Source organism: Daucus carota, chromosome 2 (assembly GCF_001625215.2).
Source record: "Daucus carota subsp. sativus chromosome 2, DH1 v3.0, whole genome shotgun sequence".
In the NCBI taxonomy this organism is placed as follows: Eukaryota; Viridiplantae; Streptophyta; class Magnoliopsida; order Apiales; family Apiaceae; genus Daucus; species Daucus carota.
Genome location: NC_030382.2, coordinates 34191443 through 34204122, shown reverse-complemented (window position 1 = coordinate 34204122; position 12680 = coordinate 34191443). Strand labels below are relative to the sequence as shown.

Below are 12680 nucleotides of genomic sequence, written 5' to 3'. Positions count from 1 at the left end.
TAATCATACTGTCACCGCTTGAGTTGCTGGCTTGCTAGTTGCTGCACATCATACCATTTGACAATTCTACTAGTGCTATTTTTGTCTTCCAATATATTATACGCCCACTATTCGTCTAGTCAATTATACATCTTTAAGCTTTGAAAATATTCTCCAATTTGTCGAACAATGGAGGCAATGGTTCATTCTTCATCATTTCTCTTGCCGGAAATTCCCGCCGGCGACGGCGACGGCCTTAAATACGCGCTCGTGTTGCTCAATCAACGCCTCCCTAAGTTCACTCCGCTGTTGTGGAAACACGGTACACTGCAACATCTGTTAATTAGTAGCTCCATATATTTTCAGTTTGTAGCTTAACAGAGACACTCGGTGTATTTTTAATCTCGATAAAATAATTATCGACGTTCATTTATAGAGGTTTTACTTTACTCTCACTCGTTTTTTTCCTGTTTTATTAGCGGTCTCCGTATTTAAAATATAGTTTCGTAATATTTTTTATGATTAAATTATTAAATTATATTTGTGCAGCTGATTTTTGATTTGAGGAGGATAATTTGTTAAGTAGATTGTAGTAATTGAGATTTAGGTGTAATGATAGTAATGTTTTTGCAGCTCAGCTTCGTGTATGTGCTGATGGCGGTGCCAATCGTGTTTTCAATGATTTGCCTTTGCTTTTTCCTCACGAAACTCCTTCCGATGTTCGAACTAGGTTTGGTTTTCATAATTCTGTTGCATCGTATGTGACGGATAACAGCAACAATATATATTTATGTATATGTACATTTTTTGTATTAGGTACAAGCCTGACGTGATAAAAGGAGATATGGATTCGGTACGTACGGAAGTACTTGAGTTCTACAGAAATATGGTAAGATCATACTGTATTTTATTAAGATTATAATGCTTAATTACTCATACAAGTCTCAATGCGCTTTGTCACATTTGGAACTCTACTGCAAATATAATATGCTAAACAGTAGTGTTTGCTAGATAAATAGAAGGATATGTTATAGCTGTACTTGTGCCAAGTATCTAGATCATCTTAATCTAAAGCTATTATTGGGCAAAATATTAAAGAAACTAATGATCACAAATTGGTAAGTAATTGTTAGTTTCTGGTTTTGTCATCTTATTCAAATTACAAATAAATTGTTCAGATTTATGGATACATCGTAAAAGGGATGAGTTCTTCATTGAAAGGCCTCTTCGGCTTCTTCTGACACATAACCTTTCAGGATCGTGCTTCTTCAGCCAACTAAGCAGTCAGCTTAATAAAAATTGTAAAATGGTTGTCAACAACTACAAGTTCATATGCCGGTATTTACAGGCAAACTGAGGTTGTTGATAGTAAGTGCATATACTAATGTTTGCCAGATAACTGATATTTCGCCTTTAAGAATATGTCATACAATTTAAAGAAGCCTAGCCTATAGATGATATTTACTGGTTGTTGTATATATTAGAGATAAGGGAGGTGTGAACGTAGTTGTGACAAACAGTTGCTGAAAACAAAGGCATTTTATTTACTTCTGTGGATAAAAATTAATAATCATTAATCACTTCCTCTTTCTGAGCACTTATCTTATGCGAGTAGAATAGAGTTTACCATCCTTTGGTAATTATATAGGTGGCTAGGTTCAGTACAAAGTTGAGATCCTTAATATACATATTTCTAACACTGATACTGGCGTTAAACATGCTGTATTCCTGTATATACAAATGATTTATCCCAAAGCTTTGTTAAAAGTTATAGTCTGTTACGCCGTTACAGTACTCGACTGTTATAAATGTGTTCAAAATCACTTCCAAGATTTTGTGATGTGGAATTTACAAAATCTGGCCAAAGTACATGGAACTGGGAGGCTGCTAGCCTTCTGTACAGTTGATATATCACAATTTGGATTTGATTGTAACTGGTATTGATAACCTAGAGAAGGATTTTGGTGTTTATGGATGTAATTAGCTTGAAGAAAAAAGACAAACACTTAAGAATTTGCTCAAAAGCTATTTGTAGAAAGGAGGTGTTGTTTCCAGAGATAAATTTGTGCCATAATTATAATGTGATTATAAAAAAATTGACAAACACCGATTTTGTTTTTATGTTGCCCTTGTATTCTTTGTCATCACCTCCTCGTCACTAGTATTAAGTGCAATCAGTTATCTTGGCCTCGATTGGAAATTCTGTTTTGGAAGTCTCGTAAATTTAGATTGATAATAAATTAAAAGCTTTTAGTTATGTCCCAATCTCCAAATTGTGGCCAACAATGTGTCTATATGTAGCCAACTAGCAAGTATATTGAAGTTAAATTAATAAAATGCAAATGTAAAGCATATTATTCATGTTTGGAGTACATTGTTGTCGTCGTGAGGGTTTTCAGATGGTCTCCCGGAGAGGCCGACTTGCAGATTGTTGGCAAGTTGGTCGACTAGGTTGGTCAACTTGCCCACTAATTGGGATGGACTGGCGCGCAACTGGGTCAAAACCTAGTCAAAACCATGTCCAAATTGAATAAAATAAAGAGAACTATAACCCTAATCAGACGCAAGATCAATGCACACCTCATTGAATTGTAACTGATATTTGGATGATTTCGGATGACCTTATGATATTGTTTGCATCTTATGTTCGTATAGATGCAGAATACAATGATATTCACGCTCCTCTTTCTAACACAAAATGCTTGTGTATAGAATTTTCTTTGGTGAAAGCGTCAGAAATAGTAATTCAGAAAAGATATATTTTAGAATGTCTATAATTTGTTTTGCAGGGGACCAAGATTGTGGATGAATCTCATGACCAGGACACCACCGATTTGCATAAATGTGTTGCCTTTATTCGTGATTTCCATGCAGATACGGAAGATACTGTAAGCTTCTTGTAATATATACATGGACAATCTAGATATCCAATTAATTACCACTAATATTGTATGCTTGAACATAATTTCTGCAATGCTTGTAATTGTCAAGCTCCTAAGTGTGCATGTAAGTACAACAAGGCTTCATGTAGGTGCTTGCCAAGATCTTTTCTAACCAGACTCTGAAGAGTTGGAAGCTTAAAATGTCTATAATCATCCAAAATATTTATATTTTGTATGAATTGTTTCTCTGATATTAAAAGTAAAAGAAAGGTTCTAGGTTTTTCTTCCATAGTTGAGAGTTACAGTTTTCCTTAGTCGTTCTGTTGTCAGCATCCAGCTTTAGCCCTCTGTTTTACCTCTTTAATGACCCTAAATAGAAGAAATTGACAGTTTTCTTTTACTATTTTTATACTATTATTTAGTTTTAGCCTAAAACGTTTAGACCTACCCACCTAGGTCTTAAAACGAAAATGTAATTTGTTGAAATATATGACATGCGACAATTAGCTAATACGACACTCAGGCCTTACAATGAATTAAATATTTGGACAGTAGACGCCCTACTGGTCTCCTCATGCTCATTGTGCTCTTCAAACATTGGCACAGTGGACGTCTAGTGTATCCCTGGGTTTCTGAATTGCGTGTTTTATTACCCTTGTATCGTTTTGGTTTGGATTTCATAAAAATGACAACCTCGAGAATCCCCTATAAATTTTGGAAATAGACCAGTAGTTTGCATGTGTTTTTATATCGAAGTGGTGGAACTCCATCAAATAATGGTTTTTTACTTTTCCAGTTATGCATTCTAGTTGCTGGAGCACTTGGTGGAAGGTTTGACCATGAGATTGGAAACATCAATGTTATATGTCATTTTTCAGCAACAAGGATAATTCTTCTGTCTGAAGATTCCTTAATTCAACTTCTTCCAAGTGCTCGTCATCATGAAATACATATCCAGAGTTCAGTAGAAGGACCACATTGTGGACTCATTCCAATTGGTGCGCCTTCTGGAAGTACTACCACCACAGGACTTCAATGGGACCTCTGTAAGTGTTCAAATCAATGTGATGCAGTTGTCATCTGGCAATGCATCTTACATGTACATTACACGTATATTATCACCAGGGGAGAGCAATATACTAAAATTTCATAAACATCTATTAGACCCCTCTTCTTATTCTACCTATATTTGTAGGTTTCAACCTCTGCTTAGTGTATCCTCTTCTTTTTTGTCATTATATAACTACATTCCTTGTACATCCATTTTATCAAGTCTAATGCACTTTCATATGAACTGTATCCATGCAGCTGATACGGAAATGAGATTTGGTGGGCTAATTAGCACATCCAATATTGTCAAAGGTGAGGTCATAACCGTGCACTCCACTTCTGATCTTCTTTGGACTGTATCCTTGAAGAAATTGTGAAGGATATCGAGCACGCAAGATGGAGATTTCTAGTTGCAGATATGTATATTCTCTTCTCATATTATTTCCATTTCTAAGGAAATATATTGAACGAGGCAGTCACAGAATAGCATACAAGGCGTTTGTCTTTTATCCATTTTTTGGCCTCTTAAAATTTTACATATCCGATTATTTTATACTTGGTGGATTTTGATATTTTGTAAGTACATTCTAATATTCAATTAATTTGGTTTATTCTTCATATCAATAACTCTGATCCTCTTCTACAGCATTGCTCTATTCAAGTAGCGTCTTTGGTGACTATGACATAAAAATTTCCAACAAAGAGATGATTTACAATTTACACGTCAAAGTAATTTTCAATAATCCATGTTGACATTACTTAGCTGCTTCATTTGGTAATGTTTAGCCTTGCATATTAGTATCCATGTCACTTGAAATGGATCATGTGAAAAACTCATCTCTCTTTCTTATATATGGCATTCTGTTCGAGTCTCAGTTGAACTACACTCCAGGTTTATGTAGCATGGAGTAAGTTTACAATACCAAAATTCTCACCAAGAATAGAATAACTAATTTTGGCTTGAATTTTGACCCCTTGTGTTCAACATCTGTTTTCTACTTTTCTTAGTGCTCGTCTTTCGACATGATCTGAAGTGCTTGTGCTGTCCTTTCTGATCCAGTATGGAACAATTGTCAGCTTGGTACTTTAGTCCTAATATTTTAAACATGAAGGATGTAGTTACCCACTATGTTGCTGTTGCAGTCTACTACATTTGTAAGTAGCGTAACTTATAACTTCATGTTTCTATTCTTGGCGCCAGTCACCCCACCATAATTACCACTTGAGTTGTAGGCATATAGTCAAGGAATAACTGTTCTCTGGTTCCAGTTCAAAAAAACCAGCTGCCAAGGACCGTTATTTAGTCACTCTTATCTATATCTATCTGACCTTACTGTACCGTACTATACTATTATAATCGGAATGGGGTCTGAATGTGATGCAAGTGATTGGCTCAGTACTTCCGTTGATATCCGGTGTCAAATGATGCCTGAACTCACAAGGACTATTAGGGTCGTTTGTTAACTTAATTGTTGCCTTTTTTGTCAAAAAAAAAAACTTAATTGTTGCCTTCTATTGATGCTTGTCATGGACAGAGCCTGTTCATTCTTATTGTCTTTCTATTATTATGTTGTGTTTGGTCCGGAAGAATGAAATGAAATGACTAAAAATAAATGAAAAACAACACATGTAGGGGGAAAGTTTTTGAAAAAAGTTGAGTGAATGTAAAATTGGAATAATGTGATTTGAGAAGAAATTGAGTATACGAAGGAATGGAGCATTCCTTCCCAAAATGAGGGTGTCATCTATATTCTCTTGTATATGATGCAAGGAATTGAATGGAGAAAGGTTTAAAATTTGCCCATAACATAATTCGAATTTCATTCATTTCCTTCCATCATTATTCATCCCAACCAAACATGACATTAATGTTGTTAATGAGTTAAATCTCGCCTGACTAGTTCAAATTTCATTCCATTCATTTTATCTTCATTCATCTCAACCAAACAAAACATTAATGTTGTTAAATGGCGACTTGATGGGGTGTGCCGGTATGGTATGCCCCGGTATGGTATGCCCCTCCTTTGCTTTGCTTGTTGCCAAACTATTATCCCTTTTGCTTGTTGCCGATCTTAGTAGTTTTACCAGTGGAATAGTAGACTTGCAATAAGTGCAACAATGTTCTAACAAATAGTCAAATAGTTTATCAATTTATTAAAAAATAGTGTCATAGTAATTTAGGATAATATTTTTGTATATTAAACTCCAACAACATATATTATAATTATGCGTCAAAATAATAATACATCTGAATTAATACTGAAGGGCAGGGAAAATATTAAAGGATGGAGTCATGGAGATGTGTTGAAGTTGAAAAAAAAAAAACTAGTTTTTATTGATGGGTCTTGTTCCCTGACATGTGGTTGTCAGGGAACGGTTATTTGACACATGGTGCCACAGCCGTTGGATCGATGATCCAACGGCTGTGGCAAAAGAAAACATTTTTTCCTATCCGCGCTTAAAAACCGCGGACACTGTGTCTATCCGCGTTTTTTTGCGCGGACACATACCCTTTCCGCGGTAAAAAACCGCGGACATTCCAGAATGTTTTGCACGCACACTTTATAACCTAGGTGATCAACTTCACTTGTGTTCATCTTGTTTTGGAAAGTGCAGTGGTGATTTTGTTGATCTTTTAGGCAAGAATCTGATCCATCTTCCATCTTTGTCTTGGGTAAGCTTAATTTGTAGTAGTGTTTTGTTGATTTTGTTTGTACAATAATGGATAAAATGTTTGCAAGATTTGAAGGTAGAAAAAGTTTGAAAAAAACCAAGAATGTTGATGTACATGATGATAAGGTTGAATGTGGTCATGATAGAGACAATATTAAGTATGTTGAAGTTGTTGATAGTGATGATGAGGAGTTAGTTAGTGAAGAATTTGATGAAAGTGATAAAATGTATGATGATATAGGTAGTATGCATGAAAGTAGTGGTAATTTGCATGATCATGGTGAGGATAATGTTGATGGAGATGACCCTATTATTATTCCCCACTTGAATCAACAATTTTCTAATTTACAAGCCGGGGAGAATATGTTTAGGGCGTATGCTTTAAAGAATGGTTTTGCAATTAAGATACAAAACACACAGAAGCGTGCCAAAGATAAATCCATATATGGTCGATTGTATGTTTGTAATTTAGCGGGAGAAACTCGTGGGAAAAACCCCGTTGATGACGATGAAATTTTGATTGGTAGTCTTGGTAGTGTTAAGGGCAAACGGCGTAGAGATGTGCTTCCTAGGAGTGGTTGCAAAGTTAGAATGTACTTGGTTAATAAGAAAAAAACAAGTCATTGGGAGATAACCGGTTTGGAATTAGAACACAATCACCAAGTTGTTATCCCTTCTAAGATGAGTTTGATAAGACGGGAGAAACGTGTTAGCGCGGCACAAAAAAATTTGATCAAGAGCTTACATGTTTCGGGTGTCCAACCAAGACAACAAATGAATATATTTGGTAAAATGCACGGAGGAGCGGAACAAGTAGGTTTTAACAGCCAAAATTTAAGAAATGTCGTACGTGATTTTAGGAAGGACAACATGGGAGTTAATGATGCTCAAGCCGGTTTGGATTTGTTGTACCGTTTGCAAGAAGAGAGCGGCGGTAAGTTTTTCATCAAGACTCTCCTCGATGACGAACAAAGATTGAAGTGTCTTGTATGGGTCGATCCCCGCTCTTTGATGGCCTACAAAAACTTCGGTGATGTGGTTGCGTTTGACACTACATATCGAACTAATAGGTATGCTATGCCGTTTGTGCCTTTCACCGGAGTCAACCATCACTATCAATCAATACTTTTTGGTTTTGCACTCGTTCGGGATGAATTGAAGACAACTTTTGAGTGAGTTTTGAGTACTTGGCTAGAAGCAATGGAAGGCAAAGAACCCTTGGTTATCATAACCGATCAAGATCAAGCCATGGCCGCGGCTATTGAATCACAACTTCCGAACACATCACATTTGTTATGCTCATGGCACATTAGCAACAAATTCCCCGAGAAACTTGCAACATATTATTCGAAGGAAGGGTTTAAATTTGATTTCAACAATTGCATATATCACTCTTTGACTGAAGTTGTGTTTGAAGATCGGTGGAATGCTTTGGTTTTGAAGTACAATTTGGAAGGCAATACATGGCTTCAAGGGTTATATGCTTTGAAGCATAAGTGGGTCGAGGCTTACACAAGAAACACTTTTTCTGCGGGTCAAAAGACCACATCAAGAAGTGAAGGAATGAATGCATATTTCGATGCCTATGTTGGTTCTTGCACCGGTTTGAAAGATTTTGTAGAGGGTGCACAAAAAGCTTTGGAGAGGCAATTCATGCGTGAGAAAGACGAGGATTATGTGACGTTTCATAGAAGTCGTTGCATGCAAATGAAAACCGCTATGGAGCACCACGCAGCTTCCATTTATACGAAAGAAATGTTTCGAAGATTTCAGAAACAATTGGTTGAATCATCTAAGTACTTTGTGGAGAAAGATAGAGATCGGTCCTTGGAAGATGTTCAAGACACGTTCTACAAATGTTATAGACCGTTGATGCGTGCTTCTCAAAGAAACACGTATCTTGTCAAATTATTGCCGTCACATTATTGCCGTCTTGACGAAGAGGTGTGTGGCGGAACTACCGGAACATTTTGTCAAACGGCGTTGGACAAGGGACGCCAATAGAGTTGATGGCAAGTTGCCATATCACACGTCCGAATTTCAATCACCATCTCATGAAATGACTCCCACGGAAAGATTCAACCACATGACATTACTTACCATGGCGTTTAGTCATAGTTGCATGGCATCGAAAGAGCGGTATGAGTATGTCGTTGGGGTTATTAATCGGGAAACAGAAATACTTGAGAGCATGCCCGTTGACGGGGTCGAAAATGAAGGAGGTGAATTAAATCCAAAAACAACTCAAGAAGGTGGTGAGAAGTTGCATGAGAGTATCCTTGACCCCTTGGTGTCGAAAACAAAGGGACGGAAAAAAGAGCACCGCTTTAAAAGCCCCGTTGAGGAACTTACAAAAACAAAAAGAAAATGCCGATATTGCAATATGTTGGGACATGATGTTAGGACGTGTCCCAAAAAAAAGAAGATGATTTAAGAAAAGCTCAAACTGGCCAATTGTAATTCACATTTTAGAAAAATTTCTCTTATGTTGTACTTGTGGTTTATTTGTCCTTCGTATGAGTTGGTGTAACTAACTTGTTCTTTGTTGGATTTGTAGGCGAAATGGCCGACGGTTCGGATGATGAGTCAGTGTCACACGTCAGCAACTCAATCTCGGACTCGGAAGAAATGTGTGATTCACCTACTTTTAGCTTCTTGGAGGACGCGATTCGTGAGCTCGACGAACTTGCAGAAATGTACGAACCACCATTCCACTCGGAAGAAATGTGTGATTCACCTAGTTTTAGCTTCTTGGAGGAAGCAATTCATGAGCTAGACGAATTGGCACAGATGCACGAACCACCTCCCCAATTGGAGGAAGAAGACACCGAGTTGTACCCGCCTGAGGAAGCGGCCTACCGGTCAAGAAATTGGACCGAAGCTTGTCAGTGGTGTGCAAGCGATAACATGTTCGAAAGGGTGGCTTATAACTTGACCCCATATTTTCTACCTATTTTGAACTTGGGTAAGGACTATCCCGACGGGCCAAACAAAGTATCGTTGTGGGATGGTGGTGATATTGTGACGTGTGATAGGATAGCCGACATTATGAAGTTGAGGCCTCGCCCGGGTTGCACGCGTGACCAAATGCGAATTGAATATGTCAAGGGGTGGGTGTCCAACCTTCGTGGTGATGATACGGGAAAATGGATAACGCGCAAAGAACCATGGAGCAAATTTCGTCTCTACGATGGGTCTAATAGCATTCATGTCACACTATGGAATGATCACAATACGCATGCCAATGTGACCGAAGGTGTGCTCCGTGAAGGTTGTGTTGTTGTGCTGTATTGGGTGGCATGCTTCATTAGAGCCGATGCGACGCCCGGGCATTCCACACACCGACTATCGGGAGGCTTCTCCAACATTTTAGCAGTGTTTAGTTAGTTAGCTTCCCCGTACCTGATTAATGTTGATTTCAGGTTTTATATGTATTTTTGTGTAATCGCAACAAAATAGACACCGTTCGATGTATTATTGACATTGAAATGACAATATTATGTAGTAATTTCTTTGTTAGTGCTAACATTGTCAAAATGGTACGAGGTTTTGTCATTACTTCAATTATGGTGTTTCTAGTCTATTGTAATTTATTTATGATTTTTGAACGTGTCTATTCGCGGCAATATGCATGCAAAGTTCACAAAATTGTTCAAAGTGGTCATTTTCCAAACAAATGGCAATAGGTAATGAAAACTTATTGTATGAACTTTTAAAAGTCATAATGTGGTTAAGGGGTCCTAGAAGAGTGTATATGACCATGAAAGACAGTAAGAGGAAGGGACAAAAAAAAATATTCCCACTGGAATAGCGGTAAATAACCGCGGACACTCCAGTCCATCCGCGGTTTTTTACCGCGGATACTCCAGTGGGGACAGGTGGAATGTGCAGTCTGTTTCTGCACATTCCCACCTGTTTTCAACAGTGTCAAACAGTTCAAATTACATACAAACCTGAATAAACAGCATTCCAACAACAATCTCCCAAAGAAAAATTTGACCAAATTTTTCGAAGCCTTCAAATATGCCCCAAAACGTCAAAAATTCTCAAACATCCAAAAAATGAGCATACTCCAAAAATTCTAAAATTTAATCACAAGATAGAGATTGACATTCCTAACAATATGCAATAAAGGGGCGGGGGAAACTCAAACGAGAAACACATAAACAAAAATTGAATGAAAGGGGTCGGGGGTGGACACGGTCGATAAACGACTGATATAATCAACAACCAAGATATATTGAGATTGAAATAAAGTAAACTACATCGTTCAACTTGAATATATATAACGTAAATGTCATAAACTACGAAAATGTCATAAACTACGAGACTAAGAAAATGTCATAAACTACGAAAATGTCCTATTCCTTGGCTCCTTCTAGCCTTTGCCGCATAAGATGACTAGGGATTCGCCTCGCTCTCCCTTTCTGAAGCTCTTTTGCAATCCTATAGCGGAATAGGTCAACATCCGAAGTATCCCACGTCAAGGTGGAGAGGTCATAACCTTGCAATGTGTAGTCCATGTACTTGCAGACGAAGACCCCGCAATCAAAATGATTTTGCTGCTTCGGCATCTCATCCCAAACATGAACTAGAGGGTCCTCTTGCGGGAACTTTTGACCCTTGGCAAGAAAACGAAGCATCCCTCCAAGTACACCGACCTACAAACAACAAAAACATGAAAACAAACATCAGAACAAAACCATCATGTATATTAGTAGAAGAGGAGTGAAGGATTTAGTACCATTGCTTCTTCTTCGTCTGGATATTCAGACTTATCGTTATAAGGATCGAGAACCATGATAGCCCACTTCTTCACAGCAAAGACCATGAGAATCCAGTGATTGTCATTGACATTTGCGGGAACAAATATGTAGTCCACCTGGTTGATTGCTGGACCAACCCCACAGCTTCCCCACTTCAAATAGAAGTGCTTCACCCTCTCCGTCATATTTTTGTAGTCCACTTCCATGGCCAACGGGATGAAGAAGGGATCCATGAAGTAGTACGTAGGCTCCCTGGGGTGGATGCCCTCTGCAGCAATTGCTTCCTCCCGATCACGTAACAACCACTGCATCAAATTATCATATATACATAATTAAACAGAACTATACAAATACAAATATAAATGAACGTACAACATTGAACAAAGACAAATACAGAGACAACATGAACAGAAATTGTACCATGTATGTGTAGATGATCCGATCATCTAACCATCCACCGGGGGCCAGACTCTGCATTGAGATAGGGGCAAGCGTGAACATAAGATCATGTCTTATACCACCCTCGAGACCCACTGTCATACCCCTCCCCCATCCCCAGTCTCTCCGGATAGTATCCATCTTCTCCTGTGTCAACCTTTTGCTGATCAGCCATTTATGTTCCGCGGGGCGACGAACAGTCATCTTCTTGGGCCTCGAAGAAGAAGGCTCCGTAAGGTCTGCAGAGATATGTTGAGACGGCTGAGTCATATCAACGACATCGTGTGAGAAGCTGTCTGCAACTAACGGCCTCTTGGCAGAAGGAGAGAGATGGACATGCTCCAACGCCGGGGGCGTATATGCCGGGCCTCTAACCGTCTGCATGAATCGGCAGTATGGCTCAATAAATATAGGAGCAATCCTGCTGAACTCGTCATGATACTCTGGCGGTATGCTAGAGTCCATCCTCTGCAGGCATTCCAGACCCTTCTGGATCTGCATATAGTTTTATGAAATGCAATCAAAAAAGTGACAAACTTGAATACAAATGAAATGGGAGATAAACTTGAATACAAATGAAATGGGAGATAAACTTACAAGCTGATAGGCCTGGAAGTTGTCAAACAACTCCCGAGTAGAGTACTTAGGCTGCGGCACTGGCTCTGGCTTCCCGACTCGCAATCGAGAAATCTCCGTGTACCAATGCATGTATCCGGTGTCATCCACTGCGTGAGAACGGTGAGCCACTACAACCTCAGGATGCTCCACGAAACGGGACCAGTCACCAATCTCCGCAAACCATATGGCACGCCAATCAATGGGATTCCATGGCAGCTTAGGCTGCCTGTAGTCCGTCATCGAAACTGGGGGTGGTGGGATGCCCTGTGGCAGT

At 38.6% G+C, this 12680-nt stretch overlaps 4 protein-coding genes across 4 annotated transcripts; 3 read left to right on the top strand and 1 right to left on the bottom strand.

The window, feature by feature from the left end:
- The first annotated feature begins 32 nt into the window (after positions 1-32).
- LOC108206733 (thiamine pyrophosphokinase 2) lies at positions 33-4538 on the top strand. The gene is made up of 6 exons (XM_017377123.2): positions 33-301; positions 613-709; positions 796-868; positions 2769-2867; positions 3658-3907; positions 4170-4538. Exons 1-6 carry the CDS (start codon positions 169-171, stop codon positions 4286-4288), a joined length of 771 nt encoding a protein of 256 aa, XP_017232612.1. The 5' UTR covers positions 33-168; the 3' UTR covers positions 4289-4538.
- A 2094-nt stretch (positions 4539-6632) lies between these two features.
- LOC108207417 (protein FAR1-RELATED SEQUENCE 5-like) lies at positions 6633-7760 on the top strand. The gene has a single exon (XM_017377866.2). It carries the CDS (start codon positions 6633-6635, stop codon positions 7758-7760), a length of 1128 nt encoding a protein of 375 aa, XP_017233355.2.
- A 24-nt stretch (positions 7761-7784) lies between these two features.
- On the top strand, positions 7785-8588 carry LOC135150511 (protein FAR1-RELATED SEQUENCE 5-like). The gene has a single exon (XM_064086849.1). The coding sequence runs from the start codon at positions 7785-7787 to the stop codon at positions 8586-8588; it is 804 nt and encodes a 267-aa protein (XP_063942919.1).
- Positions 8589-10864: 2276 nt separating this feature from the next.
- On the bottom strand, positions 10865-12277 carry LOC108207416 (uncharacterized). The gene is made up of 2 exons (XM_064086303.1): positions 11771-12277; positions 10865-11655 (listed from the first exon to the last, which is right to left on the bottom strand). Exons 1-2 carry the CDS (start codon positions 12251-12253, stop codon positions 11299-11301), a joined length of 840 nt encoding a protein of 279 aa, XP_063942373.1. The 5' UTR covers positions 12254-12277; the 3' UTR covers positions 10865-11298.
- Between the last annotated feature and the right edge of the window lie 403 nt (positions 12278-12680).

Bases quoted from the DNA above. Each gene is read 5' to 3' on its own strand.
- LOC108206733 (XM_017377123.2), top strand. From the start codon at position 169: ATGGAGGCAATGGTTCATTCTTCATCATTTCTCTTGCCGGAAATTCCC. The intron at 302-612 runs GTACACTGCAAC...ATGTTTTTGCAG, and splicing joins TCCGCTGTTGTGGAAACACG to CTCAGCTTCGTGTATGTGCT. The intron at 3,908-4,169 runs GTAAGTGTTCAA...GTATCCATGCAG, and splicing joins AGGACTTCAATGGGACCTCT to CTGATACGGAAATGAGATTT.
- LOC108207417 (XM_017377866.2), top strand. From the start codon at position 6,633: ATGGATAAAATGTTTGCAAGATTTGAAGGTAGAAAAAGTTTGAAAAAA.
- LOC135150511 (XM_064086849.1), top strand. From the start codon at position 7,785: ATGGAAGGCAAAGAACCCTTGGTTATCATAACCGATCAAGATCAAGCC.
- LOC108207416 (XM_064086303.1), bottom strand. From the start codon at position 12,253: ATGGACTCTAGCATACCGCCAGAGTATCATGACGAGTTCAGCAGGATT. The intron at 11,656-11,770 runs GTACAATTTCTG...AATTTGATGCAG, and splicing joins GGATCATCTACACATACATG to TGGTTGTTACGTGATCGGGA.